Genomic DNA, 19,252 nt, shown 5'->3' with positions numbered 1-19,252 from the left:
CTACAGAAATTAAACTTAGTACACCTGATTCATCTCATCATGCTGATCAGAACCAATATCTTACATTAAGACTCCGCCCATTACAGTAGTAGCCATTTTGAAAAGTACAGTATTCCGTTTTTTCGCTACTCCTCCTTCAAAATTGGTCTAATTTTGTCCTAGCATATGCTCAAATGATATTTGGACTGAGCCGCACAGAAGTGAGTGAACAGATTTTTTTTTATTCATCTTTATTTTTATTCATCATGCTGATGTTTGGGTTATCTCAGCTTCGTACAAAGTTTGCTTCGTACATTTAGTTTAACTGCGAAGAGGGCAAGCTTTACCATCAAACTGAACTGTGTGAAATATGCATGTATTTTAGACACTTACATTGTTCTTGCTCCATCCATGCAATAACTGCGTCCTTTTATGAACCGAGTTTTCTATTTACTTCAACTGCTCAGTGCTCTGGTAATACCAATGGTTTCAGAAGCTGCCAGAATTACAATTTAAAATCAGAATATGAGCATAGCTCATTTACATTCACTAAAATATTGAAACTTTATCGATACTGATTCAAAACGCCAGTGCCAGTGATTGAATGTCAAAGCAAACTGGAAGTTTTGATTGGTTTTGCACCTTATTAGCTGAAGTGCAGGGCTTTTTCACGGTTTGAAAAGGTCCATGGAGACTGGCACTTTTCTGTGTTTTAATCCCCATAATGTCTTTAGTCCTCTCACTTACCCTTCTTTGCTTTTGCCCTTCTTACAATCAAATGATCTTACTTGGACTTCTTTTTCAAAATTAATAATAAATCAATCACTCTCGGCAACAGGGATAGCTTGTGTTTGCTCAGCATAGCGTCAAACATGACAATTTAACCAGACATCATCTGACATCCACACACTCACACAAAATATAGCATAACAAGTGATTTATATAAGCTATGTTTTGTTAGTTGGTCATTTTTGACCAGGAACACCACATGTGTGACTCTGTGCCAATTTTGACAAAATAAAAGTTTTTCAAAACAAACTTCCTGGTGAAACATTAAAGTAGACTAGTGATTTTTCATATTTTAGTTAATATTTCCAAAATTATTCAAAAATAATGCTTTTTTACTTAAAAAATTAGTTGCCTACTCTCAGATAAATGAGGCCTACGATTAATCAGATGCAAATAGAAATATAAAACTAGTCCTAATTGTAGTGACAAATAAAAGAGAACAAGTTGACAAAAAGATTGAATTGGGTGATGATATAGCATAACAAGTGATTTATAAGCTACATTTTATAAGCTTTTGACCAGGAACATAACAAGTGTTGTAGGGTTTTGAACACAACACGAGTTAAGAACTACAAAAAAAATCTTCAGCAGGATTCTTTGAGAACACGGGCTGTTGGTAGCTGCAGTCATCAAGTCTAACTAAGGCAGTGTTTAATGTAGGTTATATAGATTTTAGTGGGCAGTGCTTAGAAATGGAGACAAAGCACCTGGGTGACGACCTTAAACAAAGCATGCAAATTAAGTGTCCAGGTATAGGATCCTGCCCCAGACTCAAGAGTGTTACCAGTCCTAATCATATCAGCATAACTATTCAAAGAATGGGACTGGAGCTCCAAGAGCCATTAAAGACAAAAGGTGAGAGTCTCAGTAATCGGACTCATTTGACAATAAAGAGAACAGGACTGGCAGGAATCTCTTGCTGGAAACTTTTCTTAAAGGTAGGTGATTCTCTGCTAAAACATTTTTTTGTTATGCTGGTTGAAAGTCTCCTCATATCCAGCAATCACTCTGTTAAGTGGTCTAAATGTATTTTTTATAAATATATGTCGTCTGTGGAAGGCGTAGGGCCATAGAATGTTCGTTCAATCGTTGCGTTTGGTCCAAACAGTCCTATAGCATGAGTTCCCTGTCGGTCAATGTGTGTTTACACACCACTGCACAGGCTGTTCAGGCAAATATAATAAGACATAAGCACGTTCACGTACGCTGTGCAGACAGAGCGAGAATGACAGGCAAGCAGCAACAACAACCTGACTCTCATCGTGGAACCCCTGGCATGCAAGAAATATTATTACACACTGACTAGTTTTACTAGCTAAACAAACCAAAAACTTGCTGCTTCTAATTCTGTTTTTAAGAATTTGTTTAAATTTGGTATAAAGTTTTCTCAATGGTGAATGACACATGATGTCTTGCAGTAACGTTGTCTCCGGTCTTCTGGGCTGTGCGCGTTCATGCTTTCAGGAGGCGTTGCTTTGGACTGCGATTTGCAGGGAGGGCGGGACGTACGCTTTTAGTGCTATCAAGCTAAAGTAAGCATTGTCTGAGATGTCCTACTGCACCTTTTACAGCTGATATCATCATCATCATAACCTTAAATGCTAAATTCAATGTACTTCAATTTAGTTTTTTATTTGATGTTATGTCAAGATGTAGGATCAGCAGATCTTAAACAGATTCTTAAATTTGTAATCCCACAGGGGCTACACAAACTTCCTCCTGGGTTAGTAATATCACAAACAAAATTTACATAATCCTCGCCCCCGGGAACACGCAACAAAGGGAGTGAGTCCGATTTAGATTAGCATGACAGAATATGCTAATCAATGACTTGAAGATAGATAACTCCACATCAGCTAAATACATTTATCAATTAGCCATTCATAAACGTCCTGTTACAGTCTACATGTTGTCACGTCTTCTTGAGTCTCACCATCATTGTCCGACTTAGGTTTGAACATAAAAGGCAGAACAGTTTCTGACATTTTGGTGCGTGTCTGCAAGCTGCTAAGGACACAAAATGTTGTAGCTCCACCCTCTTCTTGAAAGCAGCAGCTCATTTGCATTTAAAGGGACACACACAAAACAACACAATTTTGCTCACCCTCAAAAAGGGACAATTTTAACATGCTATAAAAAAATATCTGTGGGGTATTTTGAGCTAAAACTTCACATACACACTCTGGGCACATCAGAGACTTATTTTACATCTTGTAAAAGGGGCATTATAACACCTCTTTAACCCTCTGGGGTCCTTGAGATGTTATGACATGCCCTGACAAGGTGTCATTACACTCAATTCAGCACAAACAGGGCTACCATAATATGTGAGCAACATGTATGTACATGTTTGTATTTTTGAGAGAATAATGTTTATGCATGGTTATTGAAAAAACTAAAAATGAATGTTTCTGAAATAAGGCCACAAAACACATACTAAATATGTGTCCACAATACTTTTGACTAAGGGATGTTGTCGACTAGAGTTTTTGCTTCAAAATGATCTGAAAATCACCCTGCCTAATCATTCACATAAAACAATACATTGATTTAAATTTTGTAAGACACTTTTTGTTTGAAAAGGCAATATGCGTAGGGACGTGAATGATCGTGAATAATGCTCTCATTCACACCTGAGAAGACAATGACCCGCATGCACAATGAGCTGGACAATGAGCCTTTCATTCAGGTGTGTCAAACAGGAAAGAATGCAAGGACAAATATATATATATATATATATATATATATATATATATATATATATATATATATATACAGTATATATACACATATACACTCACCTAAAGGATTATTAGGAACACTTGTTCAATTTCTCATTAATGCAATTATCTAATCAACCAATCACATGGCAGTTGCTTCAATGCATTTAGGGGTGTGGTCCTGGTCAAGACAATCTCCTGAACTCCAAACTGAATGTCAGAATGGGAAAGAAAGGTGATTTAAGCAATTTTGAGCGTGGCATGGTTGTTGGTGCCAGACGGGCCGGTCTGAGTATTTCACAATCTGCTCAGTTACTGGGATTTTCACGCACAACCATTTCTAGGGTTTACAAAGAATGGTGTGAAAAGGGAAAAACATCCAGTATGCGGCAGTCCTGTGGGCGAAAATGCCTTGTTGATGCTAGAGGTCAGAGGAGAATGGGCCGACTGATTCAAGCTGATAGAAGAGCAACTTTGACTGAAATAACCACTCGTTACAACCGAGGTATGCAGCAAAGCATTTGTGAAGCCACAACACGCACAACCTTGAGGTAGATGGGCTACAACAGCAGAAGACCCCACCGGGTACCACTCATCTCCACTACAAATAGGAAAAAGAGGCTACAATTTGCACGAGCTCACCAAAATTGGACAGTTGAAGACTGGAAAAATGTTGCCTGGTCTGATGAGTCTCGATTTCTGTTGAGACATTCAGATGGTAGAGTCAGAATTTGGCGTAAACAGAATGAGAACATGGATCCATCATGCCTTGTTACCACTGTGCAGGCTGGTGGTGGTGGTGTAATGGTGTGGGGGATGTTTTCTTGGCACACTTTAGGCCCCTTAGTGCCAATTGGGCATCGTTTAAATGCCACGGCCTACCTGAGCATTGTTTCTGACCATGTCCATCCCTTTATGACCACCATGTACCCATCCTCTGATGGCTACTTCCAGCAGGATAATGCACCATGTCACAAAGCTCGAATCATTTCAAATTGGTTTCTTGAACATGACAATGAGTTCACTGTACTAAAATGGCCCCCACAGTCACCAGATCTCAACCCAATAGAGCATCTTTGGGATGTGGTGGAACGGGAGCTTCGTGCCCTGGATGTGCATCCCACAAATCTCCATCAACTGCAAGATGCTATCCTATCAATATGGGCCAACATTTCTAAAGAATGCTTTCAGCACCTTGTTGAATCAATGCCACGCAGAATTAAGGTAGTTCTGAAGGCGAAAGGGGGTCAAACACAGTATTAGTATGGTGTTCCTAATAATCCTTTAGGTGAGTGTATATATATATATATATATTCCAAATATAAATGAAAGTCAAAAGCGCATTTTTAGTACATAGTCATACCTGGAAACAAATCCTGTTCAAATAGGCTATATGGCTATAATAACATTTTTTTTTTTTTCACAATTTTTTTATACATGCAAATTTTATAATATCCGAGGTAAACATTTCTAGTAATTTTGCAGTTCATTCTCATACTGTATTTTCAGAAAGTTTTGGAATATATCCTCTCCCCAAATGTGTCACTTATAAAAAAACAATAATAAATAATTTAATGAGAAGGCTTATCTCAATAATCTTAAACCTATTAAGATTTTTTTACATCTACCTTGTAAATATATTTTTTGCTATTTTATAAAAAAGTGTTCACATGTAAATGAACAACAATTACAATTTTAACAATATTTCAAGTGTAATCTTTCTTATTTTAAAGTGTACATTTTATCATACGAAGTTAAGGATTCATTAGTTTGATAAAAGCCTACATTGGAACAAACATTAACATCTTAGTTGATAAGTTTATTTTTGACAAAACATACTATATATTTAACATATAAGCAGAAACTGGCAAACAAAAGCTTATTTGATGTGGCAGTAGTTTATTTTACAGTAAAAACTTTATAATCTATCCAAAACTAGTCAACGAAATGTTGTCTTTCATATTTCGTCTGTAACATAGTAAACAACAGTGTATCTGTGCCGTTCATCATTCACACACAGAAACGCGATTCAAATTTAAACAGTCTTTTTGCGGTTTACAGACACTATTCCATTTCACGATTAGAACAGAGCACTTAAGAAAAAAAAAAAAAACATACTATTCACAATCCAGAGCTGGATCCGTTGCTCCTCGAAGTTAAACCAGCACTTCTGAGGTAAATTTCCCAGGATTATTCCTCACAGCCTCGCAAGAAGATGTAAAGTACAATAATCTGATTAAACTTGATGTGTTTTATCGAGTTGATGTGGGCGTTGATAGGTTTGCATGGATTGGCTCAGATCATTTGCGTTTGAATAGCGCGCGCTCTCCGTGGGCGTGTTCACATTAACTGATAATGAGCTATAATGAGCTGAAATGAGAAAGACTGACATCTCTCTCTTTTCATATAGATTACATAAACAGAGAATATTTGTTTTCATTTTGAATTAGATAATTTAAAAGTACTTTAAAGATTTTAAAGATATTTTAAAATTAGATAATTATAAAGATATATAGCTCATGCCTGGGTGACTAGTATTCGCTGAGTTTTGTTTAAGTTTAGAGACGTGCTCCAGAAAAAAAAGTTCACGGAGACGGAGAGGCAGAAAGCACACCCTGTTTATTTTCTTTATTTTACAAAAGCACAATGTTTTATTTCGATTGTAAGTGGACACATAAAAAGTAGACATTTAACAGTTTATTAAGTCTGTATGACCAAAAATGACGGAGTATTTTAAGTCTATTTTGCTGCTATGTGAAAAAAATCGAGCAAAACGCGATGGCCCGTTTGCCGACCCCAGAGGGTTAACTCTGTTAGCTCTCCCCACCTCGGATGACGAGCAGGGCGAGTACTTCACCCGGGCCCTCAGAACTTATGTGGAGCGCTCTAGCCAGTTTCGGCAATCAGAGCAGCTCTTTGTGTGCTTCGGAGGTTGCTCTAAAGGGATGCCAGTTACGAAGCAGAAATTATCTCGCTGGATAGTTGATGCTATAGCCCTGGCTTACGCTTCAGTGGGCTCTGAATGCCCCGCTGGATTGAGGGCCCACTCCCACTTGAGGGCAATGTGAGAGACCGTTTAGAAAGGGAACGCTTAGGGAACCAAGATTACGTTAATATCTGGAGTGTTGCATGAAACATTGCGTAAAACGCAATTTGGGGAACAATATACTGTGCTATAAGCGTAGAACAGAAGCCTTTCGGTTAGTAACTGGAGCGTTTCCGAGACACAAAAATGTGGCATCTCTGTACCACTCAAAACACCATGGGTTGTAGGAAAAAGGTGGATGAAATTAAACATTTTTGACAATTTGTTTGTTGGTGGTTGTGGACTGTTATTAAAAAGTTTATATAAAAACTGCCTTATATGTTTGTGCAACTCCGTTTTAGCTATTTGAGTGTTGAATTTATTATTTATTTATTATTTATTTTCGGTTTTGGTTTTCAGCCCAAGTGCATACTGGATTTTAAGTTTCCAGATTTTTTATTTCAGTGCATCTCTAGATATTAGTTGTAATAAGGTATCCACTGGAGGCAAGTTGAGAGATGAGAACCCAAGTGCAGTTTATTATAAACAAAAACAAACATGAAACAAAAACATGAAACAAAAACATGGCATGGCATGGCATGAAAACAAAAACCAAGGCATGAACATGAACTTGCACAACGACAGATTTACAGGAAACAATACTTGACAAAGACACATGGCAAACATGAGGGCTTAAAGACCCACTCCGATGAAAATCATGTTTTTCTAGGTGTTAACATGTTCTTGTGGCATTTTTCTTATGCTAGAGGACATATCTTGAGAAAAATAAGCTCAAAGTTGTATTTCTGAGTATTTCTGCATTCAAATGGCTGTGAATCAGTAGCAGACGCTAAAATGCCGGCTACAATAGACTGGAGTTGTGACGTAGTAACTCCACTGGGCGGGGCCACAAGCTCATACTCCCCTCCGCCCCGCCCGGTCAGGTTCAGGAGTAGAGAGAAGACGATGGCGGATCAATACCTATGTGCGTTAGCGGGTTGCAATGCTAAGAGGAGAGATATTGGTATTAGCTTTCATGCTTTACCAAAACATGTTGCTGTGAGAGATGAATGGATTACGTTCCAGGGTTCCAGACTGCGACCATTTTTTGCCTATGTATCTCGCTTCAGCCAACGGCTCCGCCCACAACGCAGAGGCGAATTGCTAATGAGCTACTGCCGCTCTGCTGAAGCGAAGTCCCAGAAAACGGCACAGGTTTTGTGATTTTGGCTAAAAACGGCATAATCATCATTTAAAGACCACTGAGAATGTTTAAAAATAGCTCATAAATATGATCGGAGTGGGACTTTAAATACACAAGACTAATGACTAGACAAGGGACACCTGTGAACAATGAAACAATGAACAATGACAACATGACACATCAGACTCCCTTGTGAGACACATGGCAGGATCACATGACTTACAAGGGTCACATGACAGACAAGGAAACATGACAGAAACAAACCCAAAATCGTGACATTAGTACTGTAAGGAGTTAGCTCAAAGTGGAAATATTAATAACAACTCATAACTTTTTATGCTTAATTATTCATATTTGGGTCAGTTAATTGGATTAACTTGATGTAGCTAAATTAATATTACATTCAATTAATCAGTTCGTCCAACGAACTCTTTTGATTATTCATTTATTCTAAGAAAAGCGTATCTTTCATGCCCACCGAATTTTTTTTATTTCTTAGCATGTACAGCGCTTAGAGCATGTAACCAGATCAAGATCGTAAAATAGAGAGAATCAGAACCAAATACATATTGTGCACAAGTTTTATTAACTAAATCACAAACATAACTAAACTGAACAAACATACATACATACATTCATACATGCATAGGTAAAATGGTGAGTGATATGGAACCGGAAGCAGGAAATGGAACTATGGAAAAGATCTATTTAACTATGAAAAGAAACATCAGATTATAATTTTCAGAGCACCTCATTAAATTGATACTTGCATGGTCTGTGCAGTGGACACAATTCTTGAAGTTGTTGGAAAAGGATGTCGATGGTTCGGTGAGTGTCAAACTTTGAAGTTGCAATTGTTTTCTGCTCCGTTGGATGAGGAAGATATGATTAACTTGAGTGGTTTGTTTGACTCTGGTCTGGTTGAAGGTTTTCTCTCTCTCCATGAGCACATGGCTGAGCACATGCAGGTTGTGAGTCGAGGCCTGTACCATCATTCCAGTACCAATTTATAGAGACAAAACATGGTATAGGAGAGGTTACGTTGACCGTTGGTTCTATAGTAAAATACATAGTATAAAAGAGATAATAGTATCAACAGATATTCACGAGTTCACATCTACATATAATTAGTACAATAAGTTTATGCGTATTTGGCGTGCTGTCCGGGGGGAGGGCTCCGAGCTCGGAGTTAGGCCCGAACCCAGAGTACTCCCCCCAGTTGGTAAGTGTAGATGGAACTGGAAGTGAGGAGATGGGGTGGAGGAGGGATGCTGACAAACTTTCAATGAACAGAGATAGGTCTGCTGTGAATTTATACTCTGTCATTGAGTTGATTACTGATTAATCTCCAGCTGTGCATAATTTGGTTAATTATCTGAACCTGCTCCTCCCGAACTTTAGTTAATAAAACATCATATAGTATTAAAAGACACAACACAAGACAGTAAATCATTCACAAAATGTTCTGGGATGCATGTTAATTTCATGTTAATCAGTTCATTGATAAATGAATGCAGGAAAGTCTGTTCTAATGTCTGTAGGTCTTGTGGCAGAGGCCCTGTTCACATTGCTAACAGTCATAAAAACAACTTGATCGTGGTCATGGTAACTAAGACCGTCTTGCCCTGTTTGGGGGGATGGGGCCACAGATCCCAGAGTGAGTTTTAATTATCATTTGTTAAACTATAACAAATACTTGTGTCTGACTTGTCTCAGTCGTTACAGTACAGTTAGCACAACACACGGTCGCTGCCACCACTCTTTCAAGAGACCAAAACAGATTTTCATTTTATCTCGTGTTACAGATTTTATTTTCAGCTTTGCAAGCAGCCTAGTAAAACGTGTGCAACACAACAACTTATCCTGGAATAAGATAATACAGATTTGTCGGGAAAGATGGCTGAAATGTGCAGCTTGTCTTAAAGGGATAGTTCACCCAAAAATGAAAATTACCCCATGATTTACTTACACTCAAGCCATCCTAGGTGTATATGACTTTCTTATTTCAGACGAGTACAATCAGGGATATATATAAAAAATTCATGGCTCTTCCGAGCTTTATAATGGCAGTGAAGGGGGGGGGGGGGGGGGGGGGGGGGGGGGGGGGGGGGATTTTGAAGCACAAAAAAGTGTATCCATCCATTATAAGCGTTCTCCATACGGCTCTGGGGATTAATAAAGGCCTTCTGAAGCGAAGTGATGTGTTTGTGTGAGAAAAATATCCATATTTATAACTTTATAGACTAAAATAACTAGTTCTCTTACGAGAGGTTCTCTCGTATTGCGTAAGTTTAGCTTACGCTACGGGTAAAGTCATCTTTTCTCGAGATATGAAGCAAAAAATTATCCTTAATTTTATATATCTTGTCAACGCAGTGCGGCAGCAAGCTGACCTAGAGCAGGCAATCTAGCGTGCTCATAGGCTGCTCTGCGGCAACTGCAGCAGCCTATCACTGAGCCCTTGGCGTGACGTCACGTCCAATGAGCGCGAGCAGCGCGCCTACGCGTCACGGCCCGAGGCGGGGCGTGGCAGAGGGTATAAATACGGGCTGAGAGGCTGCTTTCACTGATTTTTGTCTCTTCAGCGAAGCTCTTCGCATCGCTGATCTTTGAGGAAGCCGCCGTTGAAACCAGCGCTTTGCAAGCCGAGGATTCTGCCTGAGGAAGCCGGCCGCCTTCGCCGCCTTCAGCTATCCCTGCCTGCTTCGCTATCCGGCGAAACATATCCTTTCTATTATGCATTGTATTTCATGTAAAGCTCCGCTCAGCGACAGAGACCGCCATGTTATCTGCACTCTCTGCCTGGGACCGGACCACGCTGCCCTCGCCCTCGCGGCGGGTGGCTGTGAAATGTGCGAAGAACTGCCGATGTCGACCCTGCGGGCTCGACTCGCCTTGTTCGACGCTCCAGCTGTCTCTCCGTCTGCCTCCACTGGGCCGCGCAAGAAGAAGCGCCGCTCTCAGAGGCCACCGGAACCCGCAGCAGCAGCTGAGCGCTCGCCGGAGCCCCTCCCGCGAGCCTCGCTATCTCCATCTCCTCCCCCCCTTCCCGACGCGCAGCGGCCGGCCTTTGCCCGCACTGCCGTCGCCTCGGGGGATGAAGCGGACGACGCTGTTTTAACGGACAGCTGCTCTATCCTGGCCTCGGACAGCGAGGAGTGGTCTGGCTCCACCTCCTCTGCACAGGAGTCTAGCCGGTCCCGCGCCAGTGTCGACGCGGAACTGCTCCGCCTCCTCACCAAAGCGGTCGAACAATTGGGACTCAACTGGTCCCCACCGAGGGCGCCCGCGCCTAACCGACTTGACGGGTGTTTTCTGCCTAGCCGCCGCCCAGCGCCTGCCTCTAGGTCAGCACCCTTCCTGCCTGAGCTCCACACTGAGCTCTCTAAGTCGTGGAACGCCCCATTCTCCGCTAGACTCCGCTCACCGGTCTCCTCGACCCTCTCCCAAGTGGACGGGGCCGCCGAGAAGGGATATACTCAAATTCCCCCGGTGGAAGATGCTGTGGCAACGCACCTTTGCCCGCCATCCGCCAGATGGCGCTCAAAGTCTGCCCTGCCGTCCAAGGCCTGCAGGACCACATCAGCACTCGTCGGCCGCGCCTTCTCCGCCGCCGGCCAGGCTGCTTCCGCCCTGCATTCAATGGCTGTGCTCCAGATCCTCCAAGCCGATCTCCTCCGAGAGCTGGACGAGAAAGGCCCCGATCGCGCCGTTCTCACGGACCTGCGTAGCGCGACGGACCTCTCCCTTCGCGCCACAAAGTCCGCTGCACAAGCCATCGGGAGATCTATGGCCTCGCTCTCCGTCACTGAAAGGCACCTTTGGTTGACGTTGGCGGATATGAGTGAATCCGAGCGTTCAGTGTTCCTCAACGCACCGCTCTCTCCCACCGGCCTGTTCGGCCCAGCGGTCGCCGGGATCGTCGATCGCTTCTCGGAGGTGCAGAAGGCATCGCAGGCGATGAATCTCTTCCTGCCCCGCCGCTCGAGTTCGTCTGCAGGCCGCTCTCAGCAGCCTCCTGCACGGAACTCTTCTCAGCGCTCTGCCCAGCCTCCGTCTTCGCAGCGACGACAGGGCGGCCGCCCTAGGTCGCGCTCAACCAGCCGTCACAAACCGCCTCCCCCCCGGGGACCCCGGCCCAAGGTGACGCTCAAGCCTGAGCCCGCGAAGTCCTCCTAGCGGCTGCAAGGAGGAAAAGATGGCTGAGTCCCGCTGCGGCCGGACCGCCATCAAAGCGCCCAGCTCTGCCAGTCCCCTTAGAAAAGGCTACTGCAGCAGCTTACATCGCAGCCAACGAGCCAGTAATACAACTCTCTCGCCTGCACACAAACGCCGTTTTCACGGCGACCCAGAGAAATCTCATAAAGAGTATGGTTTCGGGTTTTCCGGCTCACGCCGAAGGTGTCATGAGTGTAGAATTTGTGCCCACGCCCCAGTGCTCACCACTACACACAAACACGATCTCCCCGGTAACGCTCACAGAGCGCACTCTCATAAAGCGGGCACGCGCCGCTCGAGTGCTAAAGGTAGAGAATGTGCCCGCTCTTCCAAGCCCACACCTACCCACTGCCCGCTCTGTCACACAGTTATCCCGGGACGCAGATCCTCTAAAGCTCCCTTACACTGGCCGTGTTGCATATGTAAGCCCTGTGCCCGCTCACGAGCGCGCGCACTTACTATCAAACACGTTAAACCTCATGCCGCTCTCGCGCCACGGGTTTCTAGCATCAAAATGTGCCCCGTCCCCAGTGACCGAGCCGTTATGTGCTGTACAGCCAGTCACCATTGTTCGCGAGCCCCCATATTCGAGCACCGGCAGCGCGCGCGCCGCCCCGTCCTCTCTGATAGAGGTTCCCCATCCCGCCCAGCGCGGCGATCCGAACCCAGAGATCATTCGACCCCTAGCTATGTGTGCGAAAGCATGGCAAGCTATCCAGGGCGTGTCAGAATGGGTGCTGAATACTATAATGCACGGCTATTCGCTTCAATTCGCTCGCCGTCCCCCGCGCTTTCTAGCACGGACAGAGACGAGAGTGAATACAGAAGTAGCGCATCTGCTTCAGGCAGAAATAGCAAAGCTGCTGCACAAAGGGGCTATAGAACAGGTGCATCCTTCTCAGAGCGAGTCGGGCTTTTACAGCCGTTATTTCCTCGTACCCAAGAAGGACGGAGCGCTGAGACCTATTTTAGATCTGAGACATTTGAACAAAGCTCTCATGAGACGGCCGTTCAAAATGATCACAACCAGACAAATCCTCGCGCAAATTCGCCCGGGAGACTGGTTCATCTCTCTCGATCTAAAGGACGCATATTTTCAGATTCAGATAATACCCCGTCACAGGCCATTCTTGAGATTCGCCTTCGACGGTCGGTTATATCAGTACACCGTCCTGCCGTTCGGTCTATCTTTAGCACCCCGTACATTTACGAAGTGCATGGACGCGGCTCTCTCTCCCCTGAGGAGACAAGGAATGCGGATACTGAATTATCTGGACGACTGGCTAGTCCTCGCGCAGTCAGAGGCAGAGCTTTTGTCTCACAGAACAGCGCTTCTCAGCCATCTGGAATGCTTGGGTCTCTCGGTCAACTGGACCAAGAGCTCATTACTGCCCCGCCAGTCGACTTCCTTTCTCGGAATAGAACTGGACTCGGTGGCTATGACGGCCAGATTGTCAGAGCAGCGCGCGCGCCGCATTCGACATCTCGCCGCGTTTTTCCAGACGGGCAGTCAGGTTCCGCTGAGGACATTCCAGCGAGTCCTGGGGCATATGGCCTCAGCTGCAGCAGTGCTCCAGCTGGGCTTACTGCGCATGCGCCCGCTTCAACGCTGGCTGAAAGCGCGAGTGCCTCACCGAGCCTGGACGGCCGGCCGCTTACGAGTCAGAGTGAATCATGGCTGTGTTTCAGCCCTGCAGCCCTGGCTAGCAGCCGAATGGTATCGCACGGGAGTGACGATGGGAGTTGTCTCGCACCGGAAAGTTGTCTCGACAGATGCGTCCAACCTAGGTTGGGGAGCGCTATTAGAGGGCAGACCGGTCTATGGCCCTTGGTCAGACCAGGAGAGTCACCTTCATATAAACTGTCTAGAGATGCTGGCGGTCGAGAAAGCGCTCAAGCACTTCCTCCCATACCTACAGGGCCACCATGTACTAGTCCGCACGGACAACATGTCAGTGGTAGCCTATGTGAACCGTCAGGGCGGTGTCAGATCCAAAACTCTCTGCGCCCTGGCGGAACGCCTCCTTGTATGGGCTCAGCACTCACTGCGCTCGCTGAGAGCCGCGCATGTGCCGGGTCTCCTGAACGAGGGTCCAGACAGACTGTCCAGGGACAATGTTCCCCTGGGGGAGTGGTCTTTGCATCCCCAAACAGTCCAGTCGCTGTGGCGCCGTTTCGGCAGAGCGGAAGTCGACCTCTTTGCGTCAAAAGACAACGCGCACTGCCCACGGTTCTTTTCCAAGAGCGAGGACGCGCTGGCCCAAACCTGGCCCAGCGGCCCGCTTTACGCTTTTCCCCCTGTCTCTCTGCTGCCACAAGTCATCGGGAGAATCAGGGAAGCGCGCCACACGGTGCTCCTCATAGCCCCGTATTGGGAGAATCAGACGTGGTTCCCAGATCTAATACGGCTGGCGGACACCCCCCCCTGGCCGATACCGGTGAGAAGAGACCTTCTCTCTCAAGCCCGCGGCTCGATCTGGCATCCTCATCCAGAGCGCTGGTCTCTGCATGTATGGATAGTCAACAGATACCCGTTGACTTGCCAATAGGGGTTGTGAACACGATCACACAGTCTAGAGCTCCCTCTACGAGACGGCTCTACACATCTAAATGGTCTGTGTTTAATAAATGGTGCACCGCCCAAGGGCTGGATCCACAAACATGTGAGGTGTCGCGTGTGCTTTGTTTCCTCCAAGAGCTGTTGGACATGGGCAGGTCCCCCTCCACGCTCAAAGTATATGTTGCGGCCATATCAGCTTTTTCCGACTCGGCGCTGGGCCGCGCATTAGGGAGGAATGAGCTCATTATCCGCTTCCTTAGAGGAGCTAGGAGGATGAACCCCCCGCGACCCCCCTCGGTTCCTATTTGGGATCTTTCCCTGGTCTTAGAGGCCATGAAAGCGCATCCCTTTGAACCCATGGAAACTGTGGATATGAAATACCTCACGCTCAAAACCGTTTTTCTGATAGCCCTGTCTTCAGTCAAACGTGTGGGTGACCTGCATGCGTTATCAGTTAACGCGGCATGTCTCGAGTTCGGACCTAATGACTCTAAAGTTATTCTCAAACCGAGACACGGTTATGTCCCCAAGGTGTTGGGCACACCCTTCAGAGCACAGGTCATTTCTCTCTCAGCTTTGCCGGCTACCGGCAGCGAAGCTGACAGTAATCTCCTTTGCCCTGTCAGAGCGCTGAGAAATTACATTACGCGCTCCGCCGCCATGAGGCGCTCGGAGCAGCTTTTCGTTTCGTTTGGTGGGCGCACCAAGGGTCTCGCCGCCTCGAAACACACTCTGTCCAGATGGATAGTGGACGCTATTGCAGCTGCTTATGCGTCTAAAGACCTGCAATGCCCTTTGGGCATCAGAGCCCACTCTACTAGAGGCATGGCCTCGTCATGGGCTTGGACTAGCGGAATTTCTATTCATGACATTTGTACGGCGGCGGGCGCGGCCTCCCCGTCTACATTTGTTAGATTTTACAATCTAGAAGTTCCCGCCCTGCAGGCTAAACTTTTATCAGTCTAAATCTCGCGTAGGCCGGCCCACTTCTGTGCGCGGGCTACTGCTGTTTGATTTAGCCCTCCTGGTTGAGCTGTACAATATAAGGGTTGGTTAGTCAGACCGGCCGCGCCGTTCTGTTCCCCCTACTATGTGCTTATGTACTTGCGCTAGCCATATCATTGGCCGCCTGGCTCACACTCTCGTGTTCCCCGGGCTTCCCTGGGACTCATTCAGTGGATGCCGGGCGCGCACGGCGTTGACAAGGGAGTTCCCGTAGCGTAAGCTAAACTTACGCAATACGAGAGAACCTCTCGTAAGAGAACGTACTCGGTTACCTAACGTAACCTCTGTTCTCTCTAGAGAGGGAACGAGTATTGCGTAACCCGCCGTGCTCGCGCCACGAGCTCACTCGCTTCTGCGACAAAAACCAGTGAAAGCAGCCTCTCAGCCCGTATTTATACCCTCTGCCACGCCCCGCCTCGGGCCGTGACGCGTAGGCGCGCTGCTCGCGCTCATTGGACGTGACGTCACGCCAAGGGCTCAGTGATAGGCTGCTGCAGTTGCCGCAGAGCAGCCTATGAGCACGCTAGATTGCCTGCTCTAGGTCAGCTTGCTGCCGCACTGCGTTGACAAGATATATAAAATTAAGGATAATTTTTTGCTTCATTTCTCGAGAAAAGATGACTTTACCCGTAGCGTAAGCTAAACTTACGCAATACTCGTTCCCTCTCTAGAGAGAACAGAGGTTACGTTAGGTAACCGAGTACGTTTTCGACAGACGGCCATACTCACTGATTTACAGCTAAAGAGTAACTCCTGATCTGACACATGACATATTGACGAACGTGGAAGCGCAATGGATAGAGCAAAACAAAACACCGGTCACGAATTAGGCTAGAAGTCTAAAACGAGAATTTTTAAAGAGAAAGAGAAGAGAAGCTTGTGTTTGTTGCCCAGCCCTATTTGTTTGAACCGTAAGAGGCGTCAAAGCTTATGCTACTCCTACATCGCGTCAGGGGTTACTCTTTTGGCGTAAGTCGACTTGCGTAGGCCGTCTACAGGAAGCTAGTTATTTTAGTCATTTTTTACAAAAATACATTGCTTCGCTTCAGAAGGCCTTTATTAACCCACTGGAGCCATATGGATCACTTTTATGATGGATGGATGCACTTTTTTGGGCTTCTAAAACTCAGTTACTATTCACTCCCATTATAAAACTGGGAAGAACCAGGATATTTTTTAATATAACTCTGATTGTGTTTGTCTGAAATAAGAAAGTCATATACAGGATGGCTTGAGGGTGAGTAAATCATGAGATAATTTTCATTTTTGGGTGAACAATCCCTTTAAGATCCCATGGGTCCTGTAAATTGTATAATACATTTATAGTCTATAAGTTAATTGTTAAAATTGTTTTTAATTTAATAATTTCAGCAGGTTAAACAATTATTTTCTTTATTTGTACATTGTCTAAATTTCTACATAAAAATTGATACGATGACAATATCGATTATGTTTAGGTAATTAATCGCACTGGTTTTTGTGATTAATCACACCTAATATTAAAACTGAATCAAATAAACGTCTTTACATTCACCTCAGGGTCCAGAAACCATTTTATCCATTTTAAAGTAAGCCCTACAAACCACCATTTCAAAACTGCATTTAGCAGGAATATTAAAGGGATACTTCACCGATTAGCATTAAGCTTTGTATCAGTAGAAACCAGGTAGTATTTTGGAATGACCGTGCTTCCCTCCCTCATGTCCCCCTGAGACGAGAGATTTCTGTATTGTGTGTCTGGAAAAAAACCCTCAGATGTCGCAAAAATCTTCATTTATCGTCATCGGAGGCTTTTTTGACCAGAGGCGAGAGACTACAGCCAGTAGGAGGAGCTGGTTCCGCATGTGTTCAACCTGCCCATAGGGGGATCTCACGATAAAACGGCGTCTTTTCAGTTTCAAGTCAGCTAGTAGCCTAGTTGTATAATTTCTTCCATTACTGCCCTCTGTAACCGGTAGGCGTGGCTTGGGAGTGGCCTCATAGGGCAGCAAAGCAAGTGCATTCTGGGAGTTGTTGTCTTTCATCCATAACCGGTAACCATGTGTTAACTTTAATTTTGTCTACATGAGCCAAAAAAATATTTTCTGGCTTTTCTCAGTCTAGAAGGCACCAACTTCTAAAATAATTTCACATTTCTACTACATAAATTACCCAGTTGAAATACACATTCATCTTTCCAGCGGTGAAATATCCCTTTAAAGGACAATTCCGGTGAAAAATGAACCTAGGGGTAATTAACACATGGTTACCGAGTCGATCGTTCCCTGGGATGCGTTTTCATGATAATCGAATGTAAAGAGTTTTATCGCTAAAAACAGATTAGCTCATAACACTAGTATATAGGGCATAGTGTAAGTAAAAGTAAATCGCTAGTTAATACCACTAACAAGGCTCAAAATAGCCTCACACTAACACGGTAGCATAATGAGGGTCCCTACATGCAAACCGCGTTTACAGGCAGCAACTAGTCGAGTCACGAACGCCGTGCTACGTGAGCTGGTCGATAGGAATTACGTTTGTGAAATCTAACGTAGCACGGCGTTCGTGGCTCGACTAGTCGAGACTGTTTTCCAAGATGCCTGCTGCCTGTAAACGCGTAATGTACTGTCTTTATAAAGTATCTTCTTATTAAACTGTCTGTACACTTACAAAGTGTTTTTAGAGATAAAACTCTTTACATTCGATTATCATGAAAATGCATCCCAGGGAACGATCGACTCAGTAACCATGTGTTAATTACCCCTAGGTTCATTTTTCACCGGAATTGTCCTTTAATTTTGTCTAATATTGTTATGAGTGTGTTTGTGAGATGTTTGTTGTTCTTTTTCATGAGAGATGAGACGGGAGAAGATGTTTCACAGTTGGGCTGCACAACAGTCCGTAAGGTATTTTCCATCATCACTCCAGCAAGGTTAGTCCAATTTCATTTCCATGCCTTTTCACACATTATATCAATGTTTTCAGCAATTGACAGCTAACATCCTACAGATATTTTCTCTCATTCTTTATGATAGCAGTAATTTTAGTACAGATATGACGAGCTTCTCTGAGAAAGTCTCTGAGTTACTGACCTGCCCATACAAGTCCAATATCACCCAAAAGGAGCTGAATAGGTGAGTGGATGTTCGTCTCTGTCTTTCTCTCATGTAAACATGCTTGGTTCAATGAATTTATTCACCATTTCACACATCAACACACACTGACTCTGTTTCAAAAGCTACTAAGGTGCTGCCTTCAGCATATTGGCAGCTACTTATTTGACCATTTACTGCAGTTTGTTATCCTTCTCGTTATTTCCCTTTAGTACACACATTCACAGAAAATAGCTTACTTCCGCATTGAAAAAAAGGTGGATATATAACCGCGTTTCCACCGCAGGAACTTCCCCTGGAACTAGGGACTTTGGGTTGGTACTTGGTGTGTTTCCACCGCAGGAACCAGGGTCTAAATGAAGTTCTAGGGTAAAAATCTGGGGAACTTTCGGGGATCGGACTGTGGCCTGTATAAATATCACTGCCCCACTGTCTGCATGTACGTCTCTTTGGCCCCATTGGTGTGGTGTCTGGGGTTATGGCTAGCGCTCCCCAGCCCGTCCTGCTGGCTCATTCACACCGTCCCCCTAAGTTCAGAGGCGTCCAGTTTACCTATGTGCGAAACTCTGATGCTCCTGTCTTACGGGTGGAGATCGCAGTCCTACTGGCGAAGGATGCGATCAAGCTGGTCCCTCCAGTTGTTACAAAGACAGGGTTTTA

At 44.8% G+C, this 19,252-nt stretch overlaps 1 protein-coding gene across 5 annotated transcripts in view; it reads left to right on the top strand.

The window, feature by feature from the left end:
* Nucleotides 1-19,252, top strand: part of LOC309480615 (alpha-2,8-sialyltransferase 8E-like) — a 40,630-nt gene that overhangs the window by 650 nt on the left and 20,728 nt on the right. Inside the window, exons 1-3 of one of the 5 annotated variants that reach the window (XM_082145224.1) lie at nucleotides 9,216-9,374; nucleotides 18,334-18,411; nucleotides 18,518-18,613. In XM_082145224.1, the coding sequence (XP_082001350.1) occupies nucleotides 9,355-9,374; nucleotides 18,334-18,411; nucleotides 18,518-18,613 (194 nt within the window). In that variant the 5' untranslated portion in view covers nucleotides 9,216-9,354. Of the gene's footprint in view, nucleotides 1-9,215; nucleotides 9,375-18,333; nucleotides 18,412-18,488; nucleotides 18,614-19,252 lie in introns of those variants that run through there. The other 4 variants (XM_082145223.1, XM_082145222.1, XM_082145221.1 and 1 more) reach the window with 4 other exon arrangements.

The sequence above is a fragment of the Leuciscus leuciscus genome (genome assembly GCF_965113295.1).
Source record: "Leuciscus leuciscus genome assembly, chromosome: 18".
Taxonomy (NCBI): domain Eukaryota; kingdom Metazoa; phylum Chordata; class Actinopteri; order Cypriniformes; family Leuciscidae; genus Leuciscus; species Leuciscus leuciscus.
Note: the sequence above shows the minus strand (reverse complement) of the source record. Positions and strands in the feature narration are given on the sequence as shown.